General features: G+C 41.3%; 1 protein-coding gene across 8 annotated transcripts in view; it reads left to right on the forward strand.

The window, feature by feature from the left end:
• Nucleotides 1-27,826, forward strand: part of kalrn (kalirin RhoGEF kinase) — a 627,264-nt gene that overhangs the window by 430,451 nt on the left and 168,987 nt on the right. For 7 of the 8 annotated variants that reach the window (XM_008109458.3, XM_062971761.1, XM_062971850.1 and 4 more), the window contains 8 exons: nucleotides 1,196-1,315; nucleotides 4,930-5,148; nucleotides 8,110-8,259; nucleotides 10,039-10,153; nucleotides 14,869-14,984; nucleotides 16,082-16,204; nucleotides 17,618-17,800; nucleotides 21,042-21,160. In XM_008109458.3, the coding sequence (XP_008107665.1) occupies nucleotides 1,196-1,315; nucleotides 4,930-5,148; nucleotides 8,110-8,259; nucleotides 10,039-10,153; nucleotides 14,869-14,984; nucleotides 16,082-16,204; nucleotides 17,618-17,800; nucleotides 21,042-21,160 (1,145 nt within the window). The remainder of the gene's footprint in view (nucleotides 1-1,195; nucleotides 1,316-4,929; nucleotides 5,149-8,109; nucleotides 8,260-10,038; nucleotides 10,154-14,868; nucleotides 14,985-16,081; nucleotides 16,205-17,617; nucleotides 17,801-21,041; nucleotides 21,161-27,826) is intronic. The other variant, XM_062971819.1, reaches the window with a different exon arrangement.

Here is a 27,826-nt window from a genome sequence, read left to right on the forward strand (position 1 = left end):
TTTCTGTGCTTGTTTCTGTTAAAAAAACTAACTTATTTGAGTGATTTGAGCCAGAATCTACAAAGCAGACTGCCTTTCAATACACAATTCAATGATTTCAGTGAAGATGGTTTAAGACTGGATCTTCACTTCCATATGATGTATTTTGGAACTACATTATATAGTCAGTGTAGACCCATAAAAGGCAGTTTAACTTGATTGTATGGAAGTGTAGACTCAGCCTTAGCCTTTCATTACAGAACATTGAATCATAAAGGTGGAAGGGGCATCAGTGCAAAATCCCGAGTAAAAGTAATTCCAGCATGTAGCTATGGTTTCACACTGTTTCCAAGCAGTTGCTTTTATTCAGTCAGATTGTAGCATGTATGTGAGATTCCAAAATCTGAGACTGACATGAGCACCAGTAGAGATAGTGATGGCAAATGATGAGCAGTTGTAGGAAGCACTTGCAGTGTGAGCAAACATTATTAGATTGATTCCTGTAAACTCCCAACATCCTTTCTATCTTCGCTTAACATTTAGCTAAGCAGGTTCACAGCACATCCAAATATCTGTTGTTGAGACTGCTCTTAAACCCACCATCTTTCGTTTCCCCAGAATCAGAAATGGATAGTAGCCTTTAATATATACCTAAGTGTTACAGAAGTGTACAACCTTTCAAATTCCTCCAAATACCATCAGGCACAAAGTTATAAAAATTAGGATTGGCCCTTGAGTGTTTCTGCAGCTGAAAGATTGTTACTCTAGGCTCAGTGAATAAAAAAAATGTTCAATTTGGGTGGTTTTTTCCCCCCTTACAGACCACAGGTATTCTTTTCCCCAGAGTGTCTTGCAGGTTTTCATCTGAGCTTTCTTAGTTATTACAGAGTTCACTTCAGTGAAATATCAGCCTAATATAAGTTGAAAAGTTTCACTCAAAGTATTCTGTGTTTCTGCTGAAAGTACTTTTATCCAGTCCAGATTGGGTTTAACGTTGTTCATCCTTCCACCCACCCTGTAAAAGCTTATAATTTTAAAAAGTCTGCAGTGCCTCTAGAAGAAGTACATAGGAATGCAAATTAGAGTTGGGCATTATCCACAAATTCATTTTCTGCCTGCCAAAAACCTCTGGATGACTTCCTCTAACAGTGCCATGCAGAAGTTAAAAATTATTTTTCAATGTGTCTTTTAAAATCTCTTCCTTTGCTTCTGCCAGGTCCTTGGCTGGATTAGGAATGGAGAATCAATGCTCAATGCCAGCCTTGTCAATGCAAGCTCCTTGTCAGAAGCTGAACAGCTCCAGAGAGAGCATGAGCAATTCCAGCTGGCCATAGAGGTAACATTAATGGATGTACTTGCATTTTCCTTTCTGCTTGCAAACAGGTAAAGATGATGCCATATGACTAGGCATAATCTGAATGGCTATCTGAACTCTCAACTCTCTCCCCATGAAACCTTAATACTGATGAAAATGCTGCTCATTCTCTTCACCATCCTTTTGATTCTTTCCCTTCCTCACCAGCCCACTCCCTTCAAGCATTCAGGGGTTCCCAGCCCTTCAGAGAAGGTTTTTATGGTGCATCCAAATTGCTATTCTGCCAATGGAAATCAAACACTGGATCCTGCCCAGTGTTTTTATGCTTTGATAGGCAACAGTACTGGTAGAAGCCTGTGATCCGTTTACAGATTCAGTCTTGCTAGCTAGCAGTGAATAGATAGAAAGCACAATCTTTCTTTCCTGCCTCCTCAAAAGGAAAAAAAGAAAGACCTTTAAATAGAGATCTGACTTCTTGCATTAGATTGAAAGACAAGAGATTAGAATAGCCAGTTATGTGCATCTAAAATTTATGCACTGATGAAATAGATGAACAATGTCATTTTTCCAGCATGAAGTACGAATTTCATGAACTGGGCTGCTCTGTGTTTTCCCCTACTTCTAGAATTTGTGGTAAAAGAAAACAGATTGGATCCCCCCCCCCAAAAAAAACCCCAAAATATTGCTTTAATAGTTGGCATCCTAGCAACTTTCTGAAATAATGTGGTCGTTAAATAGTTGCTCGTACTGACACAGAGAAGTAATTTTTATGTTATGCTGTAATAAAATTATATTGTCTTTTATTAGATGCATCAAAGCAACAAATATATAATACATTATATAATATTTCAGAAATAAATTGATGTGAGAAAATAAATTAAAGAGAGTTTTGAACCTTCCCCAGATTTGTTCAATTTTACTTTTCAGTTTTTATATTTCTTGTGTGCTTAATCAAAATAGCTAAATCCCATTGTTAAGTAAAACATTTCCTCAAGCGAGAGAAGGCTTTGAATTTCCAATAACTTGGAATTTCCACTAACTTGGCTAAGTCAAGATTTGCCCATTTAGTGGCTATGGGTACTGATAGAAAGGGAGATAGGGGGGAAATAAAAACAGTAATAGTTTGTGAAAGGAGGAAATGGTCACAAAATTTTATTATTTTAGTTTCTGCAGAATTTGTGCCGCTTAGTTCTTGGATTTAATTGAGCTATCCTGTTGGTCAGTTCTCCTCCTCAATTTGCTTGCCAGCTTGGTCACTGAGAGAATGTGAACTGTTGGGAGTGAGCCTGGCATACTAGACTCTGGGGTGGGAAAATACCAAAACACCTCACTCTTGGAAACGAATAAGCCTACCCAGTCCCACAGAAATGGATCCAATCATACCACAGGAGTAAGGTGAAATCTACTTGAGTTGCAGCTCACCCAGGACTTCATTCTTAATGCAGCCATATAATACCAGGAGTGGGCCAAGTCCATGCCTTGCCCTACGTCCAAGAAGCCAAACCTCTTCTCGTGAAAGTGAGATAGGGTATTTTATGTCCTGTTATGGACATCTGGGTTATAATATGCTGAGAAGGAGATATGAAATGGAAAAGAAACCAGCAAATATTTCTACATCAGATGCATGATCCCCCTAGAGTGTGGTGACTGGTGATATATGCCACAGTTTGAACCTGACCCATATATTGCCAAGTTCCTCTTTATAAATGCAAACTTTGTTAGGATGGGGAAACCCTCAGAAATATATGCCCTAGCTATACCCACATCCACCCATTTTCTGGTGCACCATAAGCCATAGAATATCCCAAACTCAAATGTAACAGAATGTTAGAAATGTAGACACAAATGCCATTCATTTGCTGTATTTATATGCAGCTTTTCCAACAAGTAGCTCAAAGCAGAACACATAGTTGTTGTTCCCTGTATCATTCCATCCTCAAAAAAAAAAAACCTTTTAAGGGAGTTGAGATTGAGCAATACTGACTGGTCCAGTAAGCTAGCTGGATTTAGTGGGAATTTGAATATGGATTTGAATTTCTGACCCTCTATATCAGCTTAGATACAGAATTAGTTGCTGCTTTGTGCAGACAGACCTTAGTGTGAACTAAATAAACTTCAGAATATTTCAAATATCTTTACTTAAAATTTAGTTATATTCCAAGTTTTTTTTCTAATGGTTGCAACTGAAAAAAGTGGATTCCACTGACTATATTTAATGTAGTGGTCATCATGACATGATATTACATTTGGTTTCTTTTGTTGCAGTTCTAGTGTATGTAATATGCAATGCAACATTAAAGCTTTCATTGACTAGAACATACAGTCAGTGTAAACATGGCTCTCTTCTGCTTTCAGTCCAACATAAATAGAATTAATATATGTGCAGAAATAGCTTCAGAGTTCCTTTTATTTCAGAGATGAACAAATACGATCAGTCTGAAAGCCAATTTTATGCCACTGAGGTTCATAGACAGTGTAAAAATGTCCCAAATAATGCCAAACAAACCACAGAAGACATCCGTTTTGAAAATTTGGGTTCTTGGTGTTAAATGGGGTGTGATCTATTAAATGCTGTTTTGCTATTCCTGGAAACTCTCAGGAAAGACAGTTTATTCTTTTGATTTGGCTTGAAAAGAAATGGTCCAAGGGGTGTGAGCATGTTTAGGACCATAAAAAGCTTTAGAGGAGGACATGTAGCCACAGCTCCAACCTTTGTGCAGCCATACTTTATTGTCAGACGTGAACTAACTGGAAAACGGGAGGTATTTTCTATTCTTTGTCTTGGTATTGCCTAGAATTTGTTTATTTGATTTAACTTTTGCCCTAGCTTTTCATTAAAAAAAAACACACACACACTAAACAGCTTGAATTTCACATGTGGTGCCATTTGGAGAGAACATTTCGGGGAGGGAAACACTACATTAAATATTAATAGTGGTTAAAACATATTACCAGTATCTGCAAAAGAAGATAAGCAAGAAAAAACTAGTCATATTGGCCCTTTTCTTTCAAAATCCTTTAATGTCTGTTTTGCATTTAAAAAAATATATTTTTCTTAGCTTGGTAGCCAGCCGCAACTAGCAGCATTTATATTTGTATAATATTATTTTTGGAGGGGTATACTATTCTATATTGCAGTGTGCTTTCAATACACTGCAATATAGAATAGTATGTTTAAAGGAATTCCCTTGCTCATTGTCAGATTTAGTGGTTAAGGTAGCAAAGATGGATTCAGTACAACGAATGAAAATCTATATTCTTTCCATGTTGTTTCTTAAAAATGAACTTTTGTACTGCTTAGCCTTGTTGTTTGGGTGGGGATCCAGACATTTTAAAGCACAGAATATATTAGAAGTGTTATACAAACTATCAGTAATGTCAACGTTCTTTTCCCTTGTAAGCACCTATGCATATTTTATAGAAAAGTAGGAATTAAATATTGATAATGTTTAAATAATAAAAATACACAAGATAGTTTATCTACAAAATGCTTAATGAAGAGAATCTGTCAGTTCTGGAACTCACTCTAAATTGTTGTATTTTCTCACATTTTCATGCTCATGCCTGATATCATATCATTATGCCATTTGCCTGGCACATCTACACAAATCTCTCTTTCCTCCCCTCATGCACAGTCCCTCTTTCATGCCACTTCCTTGCAGAAGACACACCAAAGTGCCCTCCAGGTACAGCAGAAGGCAGAGGTGTTGCTGCAGGCCGGGCACTACGATGGTGATGCCATCAGGGAATGTGCAGAGAAGGTGGCATTGCACTGGCAGCAACTCATGCTCAAGATGGAAGACAGGCTGAAGCTGGTCAATGCCTCCGTTGCCTTTTACAAAACTTCAGAGCAGGTCAGCAGGACAGTGTCTTATCTATACAGTGTTGGCTTTCTTGTTTATTCTTCTGTGTATTTGTGAATGTTCTCCCAGAATATCTTCAATTACATAAGGTAGCATCAATTAGCACCTAGTTTGTAGACCAAGATGATTGTAGACCAAGACCAGGAGCCATCCCTCACCCCTTCCAGACTTCCCATAGGGCCCAACATTACCTCTTGATAAAACTCCTCTTTTTGTGTAAACCTTGAAGAGTAGGTTTAAAGAAATGTGCTGCCTGGAATGAGGTTCCCCGTGTTTTAAAAACATGTTTCCAAGCTTCCCTATCCTTACACTCATTCACAGGAGTCACAACAATGATGTGTTCATCCTGTGGTCTTTACTTTGTCTGTCTGTTCTGTGGAGGAACTTGTGGCACTCCAGATGTTGTTGGACAACAGTTCCACTATCCTATAGCACAGGCTTTACTATATATAGCTGATGGAGATGTAGTTCAATGAGGGCCATGACCTGAGCACCTCTGCTGCAATTCATGATAAAACTTGCATCTTGTTATATTGTTCTACCATGATCCCATTCGGGATAGCTTTAACTTAAGCCTTATTAACCACTGCATTAGATACCAAATGCTAATCAATGCAGCTACTTTAGCATGGTGAGATGTTTGTTTATCAGGAAAGCATGATTATTATAAGTCTGTACAATCTGAGTCCATGTGGTCCATCTTGTACCCCATCAAACTTGAGTGAAGATAATATGAATTCCCTTTGATTTGGTCCAATATGATGCTATTTATGATACAGTATTAATATGAAGACAGGAAAACTTGGAGAAGAGAATGATGCTGGGGAAAATGGAAGGAAAGAGGAAGGGGGGTCACCCAAGGGCAAAATGGATGGATGGTATGCTTGACCTTGAAGGAGCTGGGGGTGGCCACGGCTGACAGGGAGCTCTGGCGTAGACTAGTCCATGAGGTCACAAAGCAACTAAACGGAAGCAACTAAACGAAAAAATGACAACAAATTAACATGAAGCAAATTAAGAGTGATGTCCCCAGTCTGAGACCTGCCTGGAATAAAAGGTATCTGGGAGTGCCATTCCTACCATTATTAGTGCCATGAAGCCTGGGACTACAGCAGCAGGACTACAGTAACAATACAAGGGGCAATGACAAAAATATTTTATTTATACTTCACCTTTCTGCCAAAAGAGGCTCTTAATAGAGTTCAGACTTTTCCACTATGCATGCAGATCATTGACCTGTGAACTTCTCAAAGAGTGTATTGGTGGTTTGAATCCCAGTTCAATCTTTGGGGAAATCATAGTGGGTTGTGTTGCAGTGTTACTATTGAACCATTTTCATATGAATTATTTTCTGTGAAAGAAATTCTGAGAGGAAAAACTGCCATTGGAAAGCCAGCATTTTCCTGAAGAGTTGAGCCTAAACCACTGATAACTATTTTCAAGCCACTTCCAGATTTTGTGTGTGTGTGTGTCAGGAACGACTTCAAAAACTGCAAGTCGCTTCTGGTGTGAGAGAATTGGCCATCTGCAAGGACGTTGCCCAGGGGACACCCAGATGTTAGATGTTTTTACCATCCTTGTGAGAGGTTTCTCTCATGTCCCCGCATGGGGAGCTGGAGCTGACAGAGGGAGCTCATCCAGCAACCCAACCTTCAAGTCCTGACTTCTAGATTATCCATGCTGTATTAAAACATCCTACAAAAGATTGTAGATCAAACAAAGTCTATCTTGTTAAGAATTCCAGTCATATACCACCTGCACATGAAAGTTCACGAATAGAATATGAATGGAAAAGCTCACATTCCTTGGCAACTGATACTGTATAAAGAGGCATAATACGTCAGATCCTCGACATGATATATAGATATCTTGTCTAGCGACCATTGATAGTATTATGCTCCATTAATTAGTCTAATCCCCCTTTCAAACTATCAGTTAACAGCCATCACTACCTCATAAAGTAGTACATTCCACAGTGTAATTATATTATATTGTGAGAGAGTGTGAAAAGCTTCCTAAATTGTCTGTTTTCCACACATACTGCATAGTTTTATACATCTCTGTCATGTCTCCCGTTGCTTGCTTTTTTCTAAGCTAAATTCAAGTTCTAAAGTTTATAACCCTTATAGGGGAAATCAGTCACTATAGTCCCATTACTCAAGAATGAGGTTTAGCCAGCTCAGAACAATCCCTAACTATTTTGGCTACCTTCCCCTAAAAAGAGGGTTCCTTCATCTAATCTAGATACTTAAAATAGCTGTTTCATATGAGACCAGGTAAAGCTATAATCTACAAATCAAGATATTTTTCTTCCATAGAGGTCCTGTTGATCCAAGACAGTGCAAATAAACATTAGGAATCAAGCCTCTTCCATTATAGACCTACAGCTTGGCCAGAAAGCCTAATTTTACTGGAACTTTTTTTTGTTTTTATAAATATTAATATTGAAATACTAATATTGTGTTGTTTATGACTATTATTATAGGTTTTATTTTTGTTGTGTTCTAACATTTTTATTGTAGCTAAAATATGGAATAAATAGCAGAAGGTTTATTATATCATGAAATATGCAGCCAAAACAAATTATTCCTGTAAGCCTAAAAAACAAATTACAACAGAATACATTTCCATACAATAATAAAATTTAATAGAAAACAAATATTTCAGATAAAAGCTCAGTGTTTCCTTTCAAATGTATTCATCTGGAACTCTCATAATCCCATAACTAGCATTGCTGATTGGAATTGATGGAATTCTTAGTCTAAAGTATTTGAAGAGACACAGATTAAAAATGGATTTCTTATCCTAACATGTCCTGAGTTCGGAATCGCATGTAATGTTACCTATGAAGTTATCTTAAATAAAAAGTTGTTAATTCATTTGTAATATATCATCTCTGCATCAGCAATTAGTTTGTATAACTGAGCTATTCTGTGCTGGCTCGTGTCTCAGGTCTGCAGTGTGCTGGAAAGCTTGGAACAGGAGTATCGAAGGGATGAAGACTGGTGTGGAGGCCGGGATAAGCTTGGACCAGCATCTGAAATAGATCATGTTATCCCCTTAATCAGCAAACATCTGGAACAAAAGGAAGCCTTTCTCAAGGTCTGCCGTATTCCTCTCCATAAGTAGTAGTTGCATTACTTTTGTTACTGTGAAAGTAGTTGGGCAACGATCCTTGGGTAGGAACCAGTTTAGACCAAATGCAGATTATAAACTATATGCCTTCATATCCCTGTAAAACAAAAGTGCATCTACATATTTTATAGACGTGAGAACCAGCACAGCTTCTGCTTTATGTACAGATGTCCATTCTTTCTGGAATGGCTTCATGAATGGACAGCCTACAGACATCCCATACCAAGAATAGAGTTTTGTATGGCAGTGGTTCTCAGCCTGGGGTCCTCAGATGTTTTTGGCCTTCAACTCCCAGAAATCCTAACAGCTGGTAAACTAGCTGGGATTTCTGGGAGTTGTAGGCCAAAAACATCTGGGGACCCTAGGTTGAGAACCACTGTTGAAGCGTTTTCTTTGTTTCCAGAGTCAACTTCAAAAAAGCAAAAATTGGTACCACTTCTGCATGTATGAGTGCTTCTCAATTTGCAACAGTTCCTTCCTTTTCACTCCACTGAAAAATTACAACTAAGCTCCTAGAAAGTAATAGATCTTTCAGATAGTTGTTGCAAGATTGTATTCCTGAAATGAATATAACTTACTCACATGAAAACACGTTTATGAATTGACTTCTGATGTATCACCAGGACAGAGTATTGTGAAATAATTCCCCCCACCCACAAAATATTATATGCCCAGTTAACAGACTGTGCTATGAAAAGACTATCTGTCAAAATGAAGGAACATAGTTAAGCATTACTGAAGATGTCTTTGGAAAGATGGCTGCAGTTTTTGATTTCTAGGTAGCTGTGTACTTGCTTGCATACCTGGTGCTGGGGGGTTGCAAGGGAGGAGATAAGCTGCCAAGTTTCCTCCTTATCTAGTTTCTACACTATATCTGTATATAGAGAGTAAAGTCCCCAACATGCATATTTTGTACCCCCTTCCCTGCTTTGGTTCCTTCTAGTTCTCACATTTGGGGCTGTAACTAATTGTGTTGTGCCCTGCCTCAAGCCATGAAGACAGATGAGTAACAAATAAATAAATTATTATTATTATTATTATTATTATTATTATTATTATTATTATTTATCATAAAAATTGTGGCTCAAGCAAAGGCTTTGCATTATACAAACCAAGATTCATTACCTGGCATTTCCAGTTAAAATTAATTCAGGCCTGGGAGGGACCTCTACCTTTGTCTTGTCAAAACTGATGCCAGTCATTTTAGAGAGTCTCATTAGAATAATGCTATAGTTATCATTGTATATTGGGTAGCAAATAAATTATAGCAGGAAGTAGCAGACAATATTTTTGCTGCCTCCCCCCACCAGTGCCACACCACAGCAAACTATGACGCATATACATCTTCAATGGATCCTCAATTCATTTGTTTTTCAAAGTGACAGCATACACATAGTACAATTTTTAAGGAATATACTCCAAGAGAAATCAACTAGCATCTCCCACAATAAAGATTTAGATCTATCACCATCTGTTAGGCTCTTAGACTATTGCTTTTCTGCTAGAATCCGGCATTTTTTCCATGTAACATTTTTTCTTATCGCAAGCCATCTCCAAGATGATGGATGTATGTGACTGCTTTCTGAGGCTCTCTCAGTGTTTTCTCATGCACATCAGCATCTTTCGGAGGTCAAATGAGAAAAAAGCTCATGTCACAGTTCAGTAGGTTTCTTGATGTTTTATTTTCTTATTCACTTGTTGAAAGGGTAACTGTTGTGTTTGGGGGGTGTTGTTTGCTGTCTACAGGCCTGCACACTGGCACGAAGGAATGCAGAAGTGTTTCTCAAGTACATTCACCGAAACAACGTCAGCATGCCTGGGGTAGTGAGCCATACGAGGGGACCTGAGCAGCAAGTAAAAGGTCAGTGTGCTCTTCAAAAGAAGTGTTAATGCAAAGGCAGGGTGATCTTTAGATATAACAGCATGCACTTGCTGTCTCTCTTCCTGCTCACCAAAGAAATTTGTTTAGAGTAGATGAAATGTATTAAATATTTGCCACTTGTGATCGTGACAAATGTATGTGCCTTCCATCTCTCATGTTGAACATAATAAGATTAGGAAACAATTATGTGATGCTAGAATATTGCATGTTATCTTCTCTCCCCCTTTTTACTGGTTCAGAAATGTAGACAATGAGTCTATAGAAAGTTTTAGTATAGAAATTATCAATATGTTATCTTCTGTAGTAGCAAAGCTTCCATTATTCTATAGATAATTCGTATATTAATAGCTACAGGATATCTTTAAAGCAGGAGTTATTAAGATTCTTTCTCTGATAAACCATAAAATCTGTCTTTAATGCCTTCAGTCCCTAAAGAATTCCAACAGTAAAATCTTCATTATTATTAAAAGTGCCCTGCAAATAGGCTTTGATAGCTACCATCTTAATGGTTTTTCAGAAAATCAGCTGTCTTTAGTAGTATGATTAACATGTACAGAAAAACTTGTGTGTGTCAAAATGTGGCTTATTGGTCTATCATAAGATCAAGACTATGAACTGCCAAGCTAGAAGCTATAGACAAAATAGAATACTGTGGATGAGTAAAATGTGTTTTATAGTATATGGTTTATCCCTAGGTTACCTAGTCAAGTAGGAGAAAAAGGAGACATACAAAAAGACAAGCTGTGGGGCACATTGAAAAACAATCAGGCGTTGGATTTTTGTACATCTAACTGTTCATATTGACAAACTGGTGGTATTATAACATATAACATATAATCACCTAACTGTCTCCTTCATAATCATAAATTTGTAAACTTGGTTTATTGAAGATGTTAAATAAGGTCGGTGCAAGAACGCTGCCTTGGGGTAAACCATTCTTTTGCCTCCTCCATCTACTTTTCCTGTCCTGAAACTCCACATAGAAGCTGCGGTTTTCCAGGAAGGTCTGGACAGTTTTTGTAAAGTCAAAGTCCTGGGTGATATTGTAGACTTTATGCAGCATTTTTCTATGTTGCATCATGTCATAGGCTGCCGTAAGGTCCACAAAAACTGTTCCCGTAATGCAGCCTTTCTCATAGCCTTCCTCAATATGCTCAGTCAGATGGAGAATTTGACCCTGGTCTGAAACCTGCTTGTTGTGCAATAAGCTTAGGTTCGATGACAGGTCCTAATTGATTTAATAGCATCCTCTCATAGACTTTATATAGATGACATAAGAGGGAGATTGGTCGGTAGTTCCTGGCATTGGAGGCATCTTTACCAGGTTTTAAAATGGCAATGATCTTAGTTTTCCTCCATGCTCTGGGAATCTGTTTGTGTGCAGAGGTGCATGTCTCTGAGGAAATCCCACTGTATGAAGAAAATGGGTTAATTAAAGGAAATACAGATTCCCCTTAACATCTCATTCTGTTGTAAGAGATAGAAAGTTATATTTCCTAATATAGATTTCATTATAATTTGCAGCTGCATGCTAATGTGTACCACTAGCTGAGGTTATTTCAGAACCACTGACAATTATCTTTGAGAGTTCTTGGAGAACAGGAGAAGTCCCAGAAGATTGGAGGAGGGCAAATGTGGTCCCTATCTTCAAGAAGGGAAAAAAGAATGACTCAAACAATTACCGTCCGGTCAGCCTCACATCGATACCAGGCAAGATTCTGGAAAAGATCATTAAGGAAGTGGTCTGCAAACAGTTAGAAACAAATGCAGTCATTGCTAATAGTCAACACGGATTTACCAAAAACAAGTCATGCCAGACTAATCTGATCTCTTTTTTCGATAGTTACGAGTTGGGTCGATACAGGGAATGCCATGGATGTAGCGTACCTAGATTTCAGTAAGGCCTTCGACAAAGTCCCTCATGACCTTCTGGCAAACAAACTAGTAAAATGTGAGCTAGACAAAACTACGGTTAGGTGGATCTGTAATTGGCTAAGCAAACGAACCCAAAGGGTGCTCACCAATGCGTCGTCTTCATCTTGGAAAGAAGTCACAAGTGGAGTGCTGCAGGGTTCCGTCCTGGGCCCGGTTCTCTTTAACATCTTTATTAACGACTTAGACGAAGGGTTAGAAGGCATGATCATCAAGTTTGCAGATGACACCAAACTGGGAGGGATAGCCAGCACTCCAGAAAAAAGGAGCAGAATTCAAAACGATCTTGACAGATGTGCCGAAACTAACAAAATGAAGTTCAACAGGGATAAATACAAGATACTTCATTTCGGCAGAAAAAATGGAATGCAAAGATACAGAATGGGGGACGCCTGGCTAAATAGCAGTACATGTGAAAAAATCTTGGAGTCCTTGTGGACAGCAAGTTAAACATGAGCCAGCAATGTGATGCGGCTGCTAAGAAAGCCAATGGGATTTTGGCCTGCATCAATAGGGGTATAGCATCTAGATCCAGGGAAGTCCTGCTCCCCCTCTATTCTGCCTTGGTCAGACCACACCTGGAATACTGTGTCCAATTCTGGGCACCGCAGTTGAAGGGAGATGTTGACAAGCTGGAATGTGTCCAGAGGAGGGCAACTAAAATGATCAAAGGTCTGGAGAACAAGCCCTATGAGGAGAGGCTTAAAGAACTGGGCATGTTTAGCCTGAAGAAGAGAAGGCTAAGAGGAGACATGATAGCCATGTGCAAATATGTGAGGGGAAGTCATAGGGAGGAGGGAGCAAGCTTGTTTTCTGCTGCCCTGCAGACTAGGATGCGGAACAATGGCTTCAAACTACAGGAAAGGAGATCCACGTGAACATCAGGAAGAACTTCCTCACTGTGAGGGCTGTTCGGCAGTGGAACTGTCTCCCTCGGACTGGTGGAGGCTCCTTCTTTCGAAGCTTTTAAACAGAGGCTGGATGGCCATCTGTCGGGGGTGCTTTGAATGCGATTTCCTGCTTCTTGGCAGGGGGTTGGACTGGATGGCCCATGAGGTCTCTTCCAACTCTACTATTCTATGATTCTATGATTCATTTGATTTAGAGTTTGCACATGGTTTATATTAAATTATTTTTTCAGATTTGTAATTGTTCATTGACTTGATAGAAGAGCACTTTACACTTTGCAATCAACTAACTACTCACCTGCTGGTCATTAATGATAACAGAACAGTCATTTATTTGTTCAGCTCATGGAAGAGCAATCTAATTTTACTGTTTCAAAGAATCTGTACAAGACATGCAGATTCTACTGTATTCCCAGACAAAAAAGTAAAATAATTTCATTTAATTTAGAAATCTTGTCTGATTTTTGACAACAATGAGCTGCTATAATTAAGCATTGAGAAGAAAAGAAGTGAGGGGACTGTGACAGGGTATTAAGTGTCTCAGCCACACAAGTGCTGCAATAAAAAGCTTCCCCCTCCCCTTATTCAAAGGGATTAACTACATTCACTGCAGGAACTGTAAGAGTCTGGCTCATACTGTATTTCACTGCATGACAGTTGCCACCACGTAATAGCCATTCCCCTTCTTTTGAGTTCCAAAATTGCTTTTTTGTGGCGATTAAGCAGAAAACAATTATATATATCACAATTTAGTCAGAGCTTTTTTTGTAAAAGAATTCTGTTTCATTGACACTACATTGCTGATTTCAGTTGTTTGTTTGTTTGTTTTTTCAAATAATAACCAAAATGTCACAGGCTTACCCTGTAGTGTATCTCAGAAGATCTTGTTGAAACCTTTAATTTGCAGTATTAGTAGTGGCCTAAGGCTATGTACTACAAAACAAAACAAAAACTTTGATTTATCACATTACTATTTCTGATAAGGAAATAATGTGCATTAAGCATTCTGAAAAAAAAATTCAGACATAGTATTAATTTGAGACAACATTCCAGTGTCTCGAAGCTGTAATCCAATTAAATATGAAAGACAAATATCTTTTGAATCCGAATTCTTATGCCAGAATTCTCAAAGAGCTGTTGTGATCATTAAGTATGTCTGCCACGAGAGCTAATAGCATGGTTACAAATAAATAAAATAGAAATGAATAGACAGATGTACTAAGTGCAATGCAAAAATGTATGGAAATCTCTCTTCAAGGATCTGAATTGTACCAAAGCAGTGATTTTGGCAGCTTCAAAGTCACTGGTGAGAAGAGGATCCTTTAGCTGCCTTTTCCTGTCCTCAAAACCCTGTCTGGCATTGTTGCTTTCACAGTGCCATTTGTGGTGCAGAAACAGCAGAATAAATCAGGAAGGCATGAAACATAGGTCTGTACATCCCATGCCAGGGGCATAGGTTGTGTGCCTTTTGTACAGGCATTCTTGCAGCCTACATTGTAATATTTCCAATTCCATATTAAATCATTTCTCCAAAATTAACATCTGCTGTTTGTATAGCTTTAAGATTTTTTTTGGTCTTAGTTGTCATTTTGCTACCTAACCTGAAAAAACATTGTCTGAAGTGCTCTGCCTTGAATGCTCTGTATCTAGACAAGAAGAATGTAGGTTTTTATGTTGTCTGATGTCTGTGTTTACTTAATGAACTACTTGTGTTAGTGGCTGCCTGTCCTCTACAGTCTTGTTTTTTAAAGCCTGGAGCCTCTAGCTCTGTGATGAATTGGGATCCATTTAACTACCATACTTGGAATCCTTCCTAAGCTACATAGGGTAACAGCTGTCCTGTTTCCTCCAAAGCCATTTTGAGTGAACTTCTGCAGAGAGAAAACCGTGTTCTTCATTTTTGGACCTTGAAGAAACGGCGATTGGATCAGTGCCAGCAGTATGTGGTCTTTGAACGCAGTGCCAAACAGGTAGCTTGACAAAACTCTCGTCTCCTCTTGTTGTCATGGATTTGAGGTCTTACAATTAGTCCATGTTTAATTATTGTAGCTTTAGGAATGTACATTTCACATTGCAGTGTCCCAAGTAAAAACTCTGTCCCCATTAAAAAGACTTTGAAAAGCAATCAAGGTCAGCTCCAGTTAGCACTGTGGTTCTCAACCCATGGGTCCCCAGATGTATTGGCTTTCAACTCCCAGAAATCCTAATAGCTGGTAAACTGGCTGAAATTTCTGGGAGTTGTAAGCCAAAACACCTGGGGACCTACAGGTTGAGGACCACTGATTAGCACTTGGATGGTAGGCCACCAATGATAACTAGGTGCTGTAGGCTATATTTCAGAGGAAGGGACTGGCAAAAGCACCTCTATGTATTCCTTACCTAAGACAACCCTGTGAAATGTATAGAGTAGCTCCAAATCAACAGGCATCTTGAAGGGGCATACATGCACATATAGTAAGAAAGGCTGCTGTTGTGTACATGGTTCTTTCCTGTGTATCATGACCATTTTCGCTCTTATCTTCCGGTCCTTCCAGCATAATTAGAAAAGGGTGAACTATGGAACCCAGAAAGGAAGATAGCAAGGAATCTATGAGTAGCAGCCCTTCTCATTGCATATGTATGGAGTGTTCTCCTTGTTGTATTCTGGCAACAGTAGTAAGGACAAAATTATTTTCTCTCATGTCCTTTGTGTTTACAAGGGACAGTAGCTACAGACTTCAAGTCATCGTGACATGCAGACAAAATTTCGCAGTATGACCTGAAAGTCAACTGTGACAGTATATCCTTGATCCTTCCTAATTGAAAAACCTATTTAGGAATTTTTTGATGTAAGATTTTATTCTTATTCTTCTTAAGTATCTGTGATTGTCCGCAGCCTTTAATTTTACATAATCACTCCTTGTTCCACATAATGTCCCTTAAACCTTCCTTTCCTTATTGTTGGTGGTACTACTACTATTGCAGTAGATTTTGAAACGTGTTTTAGCGATGTCAATGAAATGGGTCATGTATATAGAATAAATCAATTTTGTGTTTATTTATTAGATGGTTTCCCCCCATTTTTTAGGCTTTAGACTGGATTCAGGAAACAGGGGAGTATTATCTTTCTACTCACGACTCCACAGGAGAATCTGCAGAAGAAACACAGGAACTTTTGAAAGAATATGGAGAATTCAGAGTACCTGCCAAGGTGAAACATACTTTTGATTTTTTTAAAAAAATATTATCTCAGTGGTTTCTGTTTGAAAATTAGTAAAGTTATGATTGATTCAGAAATTTAATCTTGAGACTGTTTGCGCAACAGCAAAATCTTCCCTAGAAAAGAATGAGTAATCATAAAACTGCCTTTTACTTTTGCCTGTGTAAAAGTACAGACCATAGGAAGAAAGAATCATTTTTCAATTTATATTGCAACAATTCATGTGATTTTTTTGCTTGTGCCTTCTATTCCTGAATAAATGTGGGAAAATGAATACATAATAGCGTTGAAGATCAAATGCAGATCCCATAATTTTAGGCATTAACTATTGTATAAGAACTAAAGCATCCATATTCTTCTGCACCTAACTCCTAAGCATCTGCTTATGTTTGTCACCATGTTTTGCAGCCTTCCTATCAGTTTGAGTTCATTCTAGTCAAAATTATTTCAACTTTCAGAAATCAGAGCACCTGAGTTTTATCTATCTTCCAGATAAAACTGTTCCTGTGAGCTGGAGAAAGCCAGTAGAAATTTAAATTGTGGGGCTGTGGTGGGGTAGGGGTTAATCAGTGAAATTCGTGTGATACCTTGCATATTTGTAAGTCTCCCTCTAGAGATAGTAGAGATATCTATTTTATTTTTGTTTTCTACACTAATCTAAAATGCTTTTGAATTTCTATGAGTATCCCTGTGAAAATACCTAATCTATTGAAAATGCTATTAGCCATTTAAAATCATTTTAATGTTTGCCTTATTTTTGGATTAGTTCAGTTGTTTTTACTGTATACTGTCCTAAGACTTTTAGCTCAGTGGTTCTCAACCTGTGAGTCCCCAGATGTTTTGACCCTCATCTCCCAGAAATCCTAAGAGCTGGTAAACTGGCTGGGATTTCTGGGAGTTGTGGAGCAAAACACCTGGGGACCACAGATTAAGAACCACTGCTTAGCTAGAGAGTGGAATAGAAATGAATGGGTGGATGAATGAATGAATGAGCAAGCTAGATCTCACTGTTTGTGAATTGGCAACTCCTTCACTCCTGCAGTGCCTCCATGTGCCCTAGAAAACTTCTCCGAAAGCTTTCCCATGTCAAGATGTGCGAAGGGCACCAAGGGGGAGAAGTATCACAGATTTTGTCAGAAGCAACTTGTTCTAGCACAAAAACCCAATTGGAGCCTGACCAATGGCTGAGAGGGAATGTGCAAATTCAAAAATATTTTAGATTTTTTATTTTTAAAAAACCAACCCAGCTACATTATGACTCCAAAGGTCTTGAGAAAGTACTAAATACTGTACTACAGTTTAAGTAGTATTTTTGAAGAAAATTAGGTCCATAAAGCTATTTTGTGAACTGAAATTGAACCAAATATTCATGGTGTGATAACTGAGGACCACTCTTTTGAGCAGCAAACCAAGGAGAAAGTGAAGCTTCTCATTCAGCTGGCTGATAGTTTTGTAGAGAAAGGACATACTCATGCTACTGAAATCAGGAAATGGGTTACCACCGTTGACAAATGCTATCGAGACTTTTCAGCGAGGATGGGGAAATACCGCTACTCTTTGGAGAAAGCTCTTGGAATCAATACAGAGGTACTATAATTGACACGTTTTGCTGACATTCCTTTGAAGAACTTATGGAGGAATCGGAACTGTGTGTTTTTGTTTTTTAACTTTTGTTAAGTAATTCATTAATCCCTCTAGAGAATTTGGCAAAATCTCTTTCAGAAAAATCACCATCAAATGACTTGGCATGCATTTACACTGTGGAATAAATGCAGTTTGTCATCACTTTAGCCCAGTGGTTCTCAACCTGTGGGTCCCCAAGGTGTTTTGGCCTACAAGTCCCAGAAATCCCAGCCAGTTAACAGCTGTTAGAATTTCTGGGAGTTGAGGGCCAAAACATCTGGGGACCCACAGGTTAAGAACCACTGCTTTAGCTGCTATGCTTCAAGCCAGTTCAATCATGGGAGTCATAATTTGGTGATGCACCAGCACTCTTTGGCAGACAAGGTTAAAGACTCTGTAAAACTATCACTCCCTTGATTCCATAATATTGAGCCATGGCGGTTAAAGTGGTGTGAAACCTTATTCATTCTACAGTGTAGATGGATATTTGGATTCTATTGCTCACTTCCATATAATGAGTTTCTTTCTCAGAATATACTTTCCTTTCCCTTTCTGCTGCAGCAGGAAAGAACTCCCCCCCCCCCCCCCCCTCCTGCAAGACTACCTGAATGTCTTTTCTGGTTAATTTCTCTTCCGTTTTATTTCAATAAATAATTGAACTGCAAGACATGAGATGCCAAATTCAAATAACTGAATTAAGAAGTGCTAAGTTCCTGTAATTTATTGTTATTAAATGGAAATCAGGCACTGCCGTTTAATCTTACAAAGAAAAATAAGATTATTTTCTTAGAACAATATTGTAGATGGTGCAAAACCTCATTCCCAATGCAGTGACATTACGTGATCCAGTATTGCCATGAGGAAGTTCATGCTTTTCCTTAAGGGAACTCCACTGATGTGGAAAAGAGGCATTTGATAGAGGGTGTCAAATGGGATGGGGGAAAGAAATGACATTTCAAAAACACTCCCCTTTCCCTTCTGGCAAAGTAAGGGTGCATCTACACTGTAAACTTAATACAGTTTGATACCACTTCAACTGCTATGGCTCAATTCTATGGAATTCTGGGAGCTGTAGTTTGGTGAGACACTAGTCGTATTTTGCAGGAAAGGTTAGAGATCTTGTAAAACTCATCATGGGCTATTACTCATGGCCAAGTATTATTTTCTTGTAAGTCTTGTCTGTGGGTCCATAAGGGACTGTAGAGACCTATTCTTGATCCACATGTTTTTTCGCAGTGAGAGCATCGATTTCCAGATAGAAGGTGGTCCTGACAAGGGTTGGCTTGATGCGCCTTCTTCTTCACACGTTTCTCCCTTTCGCCCTCCATTTGTGCCTCTTCGAATTCCACAGCACTGCTTGTAACAGCTGACCCCAAGTTAGAGCGCTCGAGGGCCAGGGCTTTCCAGTTCTCAATGTGTATGCTACAATTTTTAAGGCTAGCTTTAAGCCCATCTTTAAATCTCTTTTGCTGACCACCGACATTCAGTTTTCCATTCTTGAGTTGGGAGTATAGTAACTACTTTGGGAGACGGTGATTGGACATTCGGACAACACGGCCAGTGCAGTGAAGTTGATGGCGGAGGATAATCACGTCAATGCTGTCTTCCCAAAAGATCTGCAGGATTTTTCGGAGGCAATGCTAATGGAATCATTGCAGAAGTTGAGTGTGATATCTGTAGACAGTCCACATTTAGTAGGTGTGTAACAGAGTTTGGAAGATAATAGCTTTATAAACAAGCTTTGAATGAGATTTTACTGCTTCTTGCAGGGGGTTGGACTGGATGGCTCGTGAGGTCTCTTCCAATTCTTCGATTCTATGATTCTATGATCTTGGTATCCCTATGATCCTCAAACACTTTCTGCTTCATTCGAAAAATGCTGCATTCACAGAGCTCAGACAGTGTTGTATTTCAGTGTCAATGTTGACTTTTGTGGAGGGGTGGCTTCTAAGATAGCGAAAATTGTCAACATTTTCCAATGTTACACCATTAAGCTGTATTTGTGACATTGCAGAGGGATTGATTGATGCCTGCTGGTATAGCACTTTGTTTTTCTCAATGTTCAGTGAGAGGCCAAGCTTTTTGTGTGCTCCTGCAAAGGTGTTTAAAGTTGCTTGTAGGGTCTTCTGAATGAGCACAAACTACATTATCATCAGCATATTGGAGTTCTATAACAGACATTGTTGTGACCTTGGTTTTGGCTTTCAGCTTGTTGAGGTTGCACATTGTTGATGGGAAGCTTCCCACCAGCATGGAAATCACCTATCAGACATCAACAATGTGCAGAATCATAGCTATGAAGATGGAAAATAAGGTTGGCGCCATAATGCATCCCTGTTTGACACCTAATTAAATTGGTCATTTTGGGAGTCATTGCTGTCCAAGACTTGCCATCATATCATCATGGAGGAGCCTCAGGATATTCACAAATTTATCAGGGCGTTCGATTTTTCAGAGGATGGTCTAGAGAGCATTGCGATTCACTGTGTCAAATGTCTTTGCAAGGTTAGTGATTGACATGTACAGAGGTTGATTATATTCTACATTTTTCTTGGAGCTGTCGTACAGTAAAGATCATATCACTATTTCTCTGGAGGGCTGGAAGCCATTCTGGGATTCTGGGAGGATATCTTCTGAGATAGGTAGAAGATGATTTTCAAGGATTCTTGTGAGGATTTTCCTAGCAGATGTTAAAGGGGAGATGCCTCAATAGTTTCCACAGCCTGTTTTTCCCCATTTTTGAAAAGGGTATTAATAGTGGCATCCTTGAAGTCTGCTGGGATCTTCTCAGTCTCCCTCAGTTTTTAATGAGCTGGTGGAGTTGTTTTGGCAGCTCAAGGCCACCCTTTTTAAAGATTTCAACAGGGATCCCATTAGGTTCACTGGCTTTGTTATTTTTAATAACAACTGTGAAATTACAACTCCCATGATTCCATAGCGTTCAGCCATGGCAATTTAAGTGTTGCTAAATTGCATGATTTCTGCAGAGTAGATGCATTGTAGATGTGTTCTCTGGTAGTCTGTATAGATTAAATTGTTCTCTATTCCTCCATAGTATTCATATCAGTAGCTTTTCTTCCCCTACTTTTTCTTCCAGTGCTATTGTTATACTGTTAATCTCCTTCACTTTGTAATGTGTTGACTTTTACCAGGTTTAAAACTCAAACAGGAATGTGTTTAAAACTCAAGTCACATATTTTTCCAGGATAACAAGGATCTAGAATTAGACATCATTCCAGCAAGTCTGTCAGATCGTGAGGTGAAGCTACGGGATGCCAATCATGAAGCTAATGAAGAGAAAAGGAAGTCAGCCAGAAAGAAAGAGTAAGTGGTGAGATGCGGGTGTCTCAGTAACATGACACATGAATGGAAAACAGTAGTAATTTCATCTCAGAAACTTAGCAATCTCAACCCCTTGTAAGGCGAGTAGGATGTCCTGCATGTTGGTATTGAACGTAGTGTGGAAAGAAAGCAGAATTTGTGGGAAAATAAGATATGTATAATTGAACAGTTGCAAGAGTCTGGGATGAGCCCATTCCTTATTAATTGGGATATACTGTAGTTGTATTCTTGCAGCTTGCTAAAGAATGTAACTGTGTTTTCTTTGACAGTGGCTTGTGACTTATTTGAAAATGATATCTGAGCAGATAGCAGCTTCAACTAAACGTTGTCTTTAGACATAAACATAAACCATGATATCTTATTCTCATTGTTCCCTATTTGTCTTGCAAGGAATTCTCTCATTGTCTTTTTTCTACTGTGGCAACCTTATCTGTGGCAAAATTCCTTTATCACTTTTCATACTGAAATGCAGAAATCTGCATGGAGCTTGCTTCTTATTGCTGCTTGAAACCCGGAATGGCTGAACAGAATTGTATGGTTGCCCTCAATGCAGGCATGTAGCTGTCAGGACCCAGGCTGCAGAGGCCAGATTCTATCTAATATCTTTATTAAAGGAATATATAAAGTCAATAAAAACAAGTGTAGAATATAGTTCAGAAATAGACCTTTCAGGAAAGGTCAAATATAGTCCAGGAAAACAATGTCCAATATATGATATTAAAGCCCAAAGTTATAATCCACTTCACCGATACACACACTATTTGGCAAACAATAGTGTGGGGATCTGTCCATAGTCTTAGAGGCTTAAGGTAAATCCGAAGGAATAGAAAACAAGGCTTGAATCCGAGAAGCAAGGTCCGTGGTTAAAACGCAAGGCAAGGCAAGACTTGAGACTTAACAAGGTCCAACTTGAAACAAGGCAATCGTGGAACAAGAACTGAGTCCATAGAAATCCGTGGAACAAGGCAGGGCTGGGAACTTGATTCAGGAGCTGGGAACTGGAGTAGAAGTCTACACACGATCTCACTCCACGAGCTGACGAATTGACTCCGCAAGGTTTCCTACGAGGGCAAACACCTAAATAGGATCTCGTTTTCCCGCCAAAGAACACTTTCTCTGGGGAACAAGAACCGAAAGCCATTCTGTGTCCAGATTCATGACTCCCTAAAGTTTCCCAAGGGAAACAGACTTAATCATCTAATTGTCTGGCAGCGATCCTGGCGCTCCGGCGAGTCGCCTCGCGAGCGCCTCTTTGTTGATTATAATAATCTCGGCGAGAAAATGGGGGAGATTTCTGCTCAAGGCTTGTTTGGCTGGCTTCTGGAGGGCAGATATCCTGCAGGTGCAAGGGCTCCAATTCTGGCTGAAACGGTGGGAAACCCAAGTTTTCCTCTTCATCTGCCACAATAATACTAGGAATGGGACTACATGGCCCATGAGTCATCACACTATCCCCCTCCTCAAGCCCCCTCTCCAAAATAGGTCCTCTTCCCAAGGTGCGGGGCCGCGGCTTGGCAGGGTAGGCCTGATGGAAGCGGCGGACTAGGTCGGGGGCATGGACTGTGGAGGCGTCTTCCCAAGAGCGTTCTTCGGGGCCAAAACCCACCCAGTCAATGAGATACTGAAGGCGGCGGCGGTGGAAGCGGGAATCCAAAATGTCCTGAACCTCGAATTCCTCCTCCCCATCCACCAAAACAGGGGTGGGGGCCGGCCGGTCTGCATCAGGGCGCACACCATCCGCCGGAAGGAGCAGAGAGCGATGAAACACCGGATGAATGCGCATAGAGCGCGGAAGTTGGAGTTTGAAAGTCACGGGGTTAAGTTGCGCCACCACTGGATAGGGACCAATGAAACGGGCATCTAGCTTCCGGCAGGGACGGTGGGAGGGCAAAAAGCGAGTGGACAGAAGAACCCGATCTCCTACCTTGATTTCGGGGCCCGGCTGGCGATGATGGTCAGCGTGGCGTTTATAGTCCTCCTTGGCTTGGTCCAATTGCTGGAGCAATAGTTGTTGCACCGCTGTGAGTTCTTGCAGCCAGTCCTCCGCTGCGGGGACTTCTGAGGTTTCAATGACAGAAGGAAAGAAACGTGGATGGAAGCCGTAGTTTGCAAAGAACGGGGTTTCTTTAGTTGAAGCCTGGACACCGTTGTTGTAGGCAAACTCTGACAGAGGTAACAGGGAAGCCCAATTGTCCTGCTGGTAGTTTACATAACAGCGAAGGTATTGTTCCAAAGTGGCATTGGTGCGCTCAGTTTGTCCATCCGTTTGGGGATGGTGAGCTGAAGATAAACGAGAGTCTATGCCCAATAGTTTTTGTAGTGCCTTCCAGAAACGAGAGGTGAATTGAGATCCACGGTCTGTGACTAAACTTTTCGGCAAACCATGTAGTCCGAAAACATGCTGAAGGAATAAATCTGCAGTCTCTTTGGCCGTGGGAAGGCCATCGCAGGGAATGAAATGGGCCAACTTGGTAAAAAGGTCCACCACCACTAGGATCGTGGTGAATCCAAGGGAGGGTGGTAGGTCAGTGATAAAATCCGCAGAAATTATCTCCCATGGACGAGATGGAGTAGGAAGGGGATGCAGTAGCCCTGAGGGCTTCTCCCTTCTTGTCTTGGAACGCTGGCATACCGGGCAGGTATTGACATATTTCTCCACATCCTTACGGATCTTGGGCCACCAGAAATCTCGTAGGATCAAATGCATGGTTTTGAATAGCCCGAAATGCCCTGCTGGCTTGCAGTCATGACATAGATGAAGTGCCTTTTCTCTGCCAGGTCCTGGAGGGATGTAGACATGATTTCTGTAGCATAGTAGCCCATCCTTAAGTGAGAAAGGAAAACGTAGTCCTTGGCGAATTTGGTCTTGAGCCCAGGCATCCGTCTGTTGGCTGGCTCTAATTTCTTGAGCACAAAGGGGTCCTGGGGTAGAGGGAGTTGGTTCAACTGCAGTGGATTTGGTGCTTCCCACTGTGAGCGTGGCAAAGTTTTCAGGCTGTAGCAATTGGGATTCGAAGGTCTCTCTGCGCCCTGCAGCATACTCTGGTTTTCGTGAAAGGGCATCTGCTTGCTTGGTCTGAGCTGGGGTTACATAATGGATTTGGAAGTCAAAACGCTCAAAAAACAAAGCCCAGCGCTGCTGCCTTTGATTTAACTTGCAGGCAGTTCTTAGATGCTCCAAATTACGATGATCAGTATGAACCTCAATGGGAAATTTGGCCCCTTCTAACCAATGTCTCCAATTTTCAAAGGCTGCCTTTATGGCCAAAAGTTCCTTTTCCCAAATAGTATAATTTCTCTCTGGGGCTGTTAGTTGACGGGAGTAAAAGGCACAAGGGTGAAGATGTTCTCCCACTGGTTGCATGAGTACAGCCCCGATTGCCACATCGGAGGCGTCAGCCTGCACAACAAAAGGGGTCTTTGGATCAGGGTGCTGTAGAATTGGCTGGGACGTGAATAGTTTCTTTAGTTGCTGGAACCCTTCCTCTGCTTGCTCCGTCCAGCGGAAGGGCTGTTTTCCACGGATGCAGCTGGTGATTGGATCAGACCAGCGGGCAAAGTCTGGAATGAACTTGCGGTAGTAGTTCGCGAACCCCAAGAAACGCTGCACCTCTTTCTTGTTGGTTGGCGCCCGCCATTCCAATACTGTTGAAACCTTTGCCGGGTCCATGGAGAGCCCTTGTGGCGAGACACGGTATCCCAGGAATTCTACCTCTTGTAGATCAAAAGCGCATTTTTCCAACTTGGCATATAGTCCATGATCCCGCAATCGTTGTAACACCATTCTGACGTGTTTCTCATGTTCTGATTGTGATCTAGAAAACACCAAAAAATCGTCCAAGTAGATGATCAAGAACCGATCTAGATAATCCTGAAAGATATCATTAACAAAGTGCTGGAACGTTGCGGGAGCTCCACATAAACCGTAATTCATGACTAGGGACTCGAATAATCCGAATTTAGTCTGGAAGGCGGTTTTCCACTTGTCCCCCTCCCTGATGCGAACTAGATTGTAAGCTCCCCGAAGATCCAGCTTGGTGTAAATCTTGGCCCCTCGAAGCCGGTCTAATAAGTCCGAGATCAAAGGCAGGGGATAACGGTTCCGTTTAGTGATATTGTTCAATGCTCTATAGTCCACAACCAAGCGTAGGTCCCCTGACTTCTTTTTCACAAACATCACTGGGGAAGCGGCTGGGGATTGAGAGGGTCTGATGAACCCCTTGCGGAGGTTTGACTCTATGAACTCCCTGAGAGCTTCTTGCTCTGGTTCAGTCAGGGAGTAGAGGTGTCCTCGCGGAATCGGGGGCCCCTCCACCAGGTCAATGGCACAATCATAGGGCCTATGCGGGGGTAGTTTCTCGGCTTCCTTTTCATTGAAAACATCCCAAAAGTCTGAATATTTCTTGGGTAAGGTGATGATGGGTTCAGCGTCTGTGGCATGGTAGACCTTGGCTACAAGACAATGGTTTTGGCAATATTTAGAAGCAAACTGCAGTTCTCTGTTGGTCCAAGAGATGCTGGGGTCGTGGAGTGTCAGCCATGGAATTCCCAAAATCACAGGGAAGTGAGGAACCTCGGTAACAAAGAAGGAGATCTCTTCCATGTGTTCCCTTATCCACATTCTGGTGGGTTCAGACCATTGGCTTACTGGACCTGTCTTTAGGGGGCGGCCATCTATGGCTTGCACCACCTGGGCGTTCTTGAAATCGTGATATTGTAATCCCAGAGAGTCGGCATACTCTCTATCGATGAAATTGTTTGTTGCTCCTGAGTCTATCATGGCATGGATCATGACGGGTCCTTTTTTCGCTGACCACAAGGTGACCACTAGGAGAAATAGGACCCCGGTTTGCGGCTCTTGAGTGGGGTTTTTGACCGGGTTGGCGAGCCTCTCTACGCCTGGTCGCTGGCTTCCCCCGCCGGCTTTGCGCCTGCCGCCTCGGCCGTCTCCGTCTCCACGGAGGACGCCGCCGCCAAACGAGCGGCGGGCTTTCCTTTGGCTGGACACTCTCTGGCAAAGTGGCCCCCGTTCCCTCAGTACCAACAGAGGTTTAAACGTTGGCGGCGGGCCTTCTCGGCAACATCTAATCTGGGACGCACATTGCCCAATTGCATCGGCACCTCCTCGCTTCCTCTGGGGTATGGGGCTGGTGGCGGGGGCCTCCACATTGGACGTGGTTGGATGCCGGCGGGAGCGGGAGGTTTTACTCCTGCTCTTCCACTCTGGCCTCGGAGCCACTGTTTTCTGTTGGCAAGCATGACTTCGGCTCGTAAACATTGGTCAATAAGTCTCTCAAGAGAGTTTGGGTGATCCACCTTGGAGATTTCTTCCAACATCTCGATGTTGAGACCCTCCCGAAACTGTCCCCTGAGGGCTACGTCATTCCAGCCGGTGTTTTGGGCCAGCACTCGGAACTCGGCTATGTACTGGGACATGGGCCTGTCCCCTTGAAGAAGGCGCCGGAGTTTGTGGCCGGCCGCCTCTAAATTGTCCTCGATCCCCCAAGTCGCCTTAAGGTGATCCAGGAAGTTTTGCGCGGAACTTAGGTGTGGGGAGGCTTCATCAAATAGCGCCATCGCCCAATTGGCCGCTGGCCCGTCTAGGAGACTGTAGATCCACGCTACCTTGATGTCTTCTTGAGGAAACTCGGCCTGACGGGCTTCTAGGTATGCCTGGCACTGGCGACGGAAAACATGAACCTTGGAAGATTCCCCGGAAAACTTGGTTGGTAACGCCAGGGCAGGGAGACGGGTTCCGCGTTCCTTCAAGCCCCGTATTTCTCCCTCCTGCGTATGGAGCATATCACGGATTCTGTCCACTTCATCCTTGGAGATGGTATAGCTGAGTGGTTGGGCTTCCGTCCCGGTTCCAGTGGACATTCTGGCCTAGGTTAATTGGTGCTTAAGGGTGGCGGAGTCAAACTGTCAGGACCCAGGCTGCAGAGCACCAATAACCATGCGCAGAGGCCAGATTCTATCTAATATCTTTATTAAAGGAATATATAAAGTCAATAAAAACAAGTGTAGAATATAGTTCAGAAATAGACCTTTCAGGAAAGGTCAAATATAGTCCAGGAAAACAATGTCCAATATATGATATTAAAGCCCAAAGTTATAATCCACTTCACCGAAACACACACTATTTGGCAAACAATAGTGTGGGGAACTGTCCATAGTCTTAGAGGCTTAAGGTAAATCCGAAGGAATAGAAAACAAGGCTTGAATCCGAGAAGCAAGGTCCGTGGTTAAAACGCAAGGCAAGGCAAGACTTGAGACTTAACAAGGTCCAACTTGAAACAAGGCAATCGTGGAACAAGAACTGAGTCCATAGAAATCCGTGGAACAAGGCAGGGCTGGGAACTTGATTCAGGAGCTGGGAACTGGAGTAGAAGTCTACACACGATCTCACTCCACGAGCTGACGAATTGACTCCGCAAGGTTTCCTACGAGGGCAAACACCTAAATAGGATCTCGTTTTCCCGCCAAAGAACACTTTCTCTGGGGAACAAGAACCGAAAGCCATTCTGTGTCCAGATGCATGACTCCCTAAAGTTTCCCAAGGGAAACAGACTTAATCATCTAATTGTCTGGCAGCGATCCTGGCGCTCCGGCGAGTCGCCTCGCGAGCGCCTCTTTGTTGATTATAAT

The sequence above is a fragment of the Anolis carolinensis genome, chromosome 1, assembly GCF_035594765.1.
Source record: "Anolis carolinensis isolate JA03-04 chromosome 1, rAnoCar3.1.pri, whole genome shotgun sequence".
Taxonomy (NCBI): domain Eukaryota; kingdom Metazoa; phylum Chordata; class Lepidosauria; order Squamata; family Dactyloidae; genus Anolis; species Anolis carolinensis.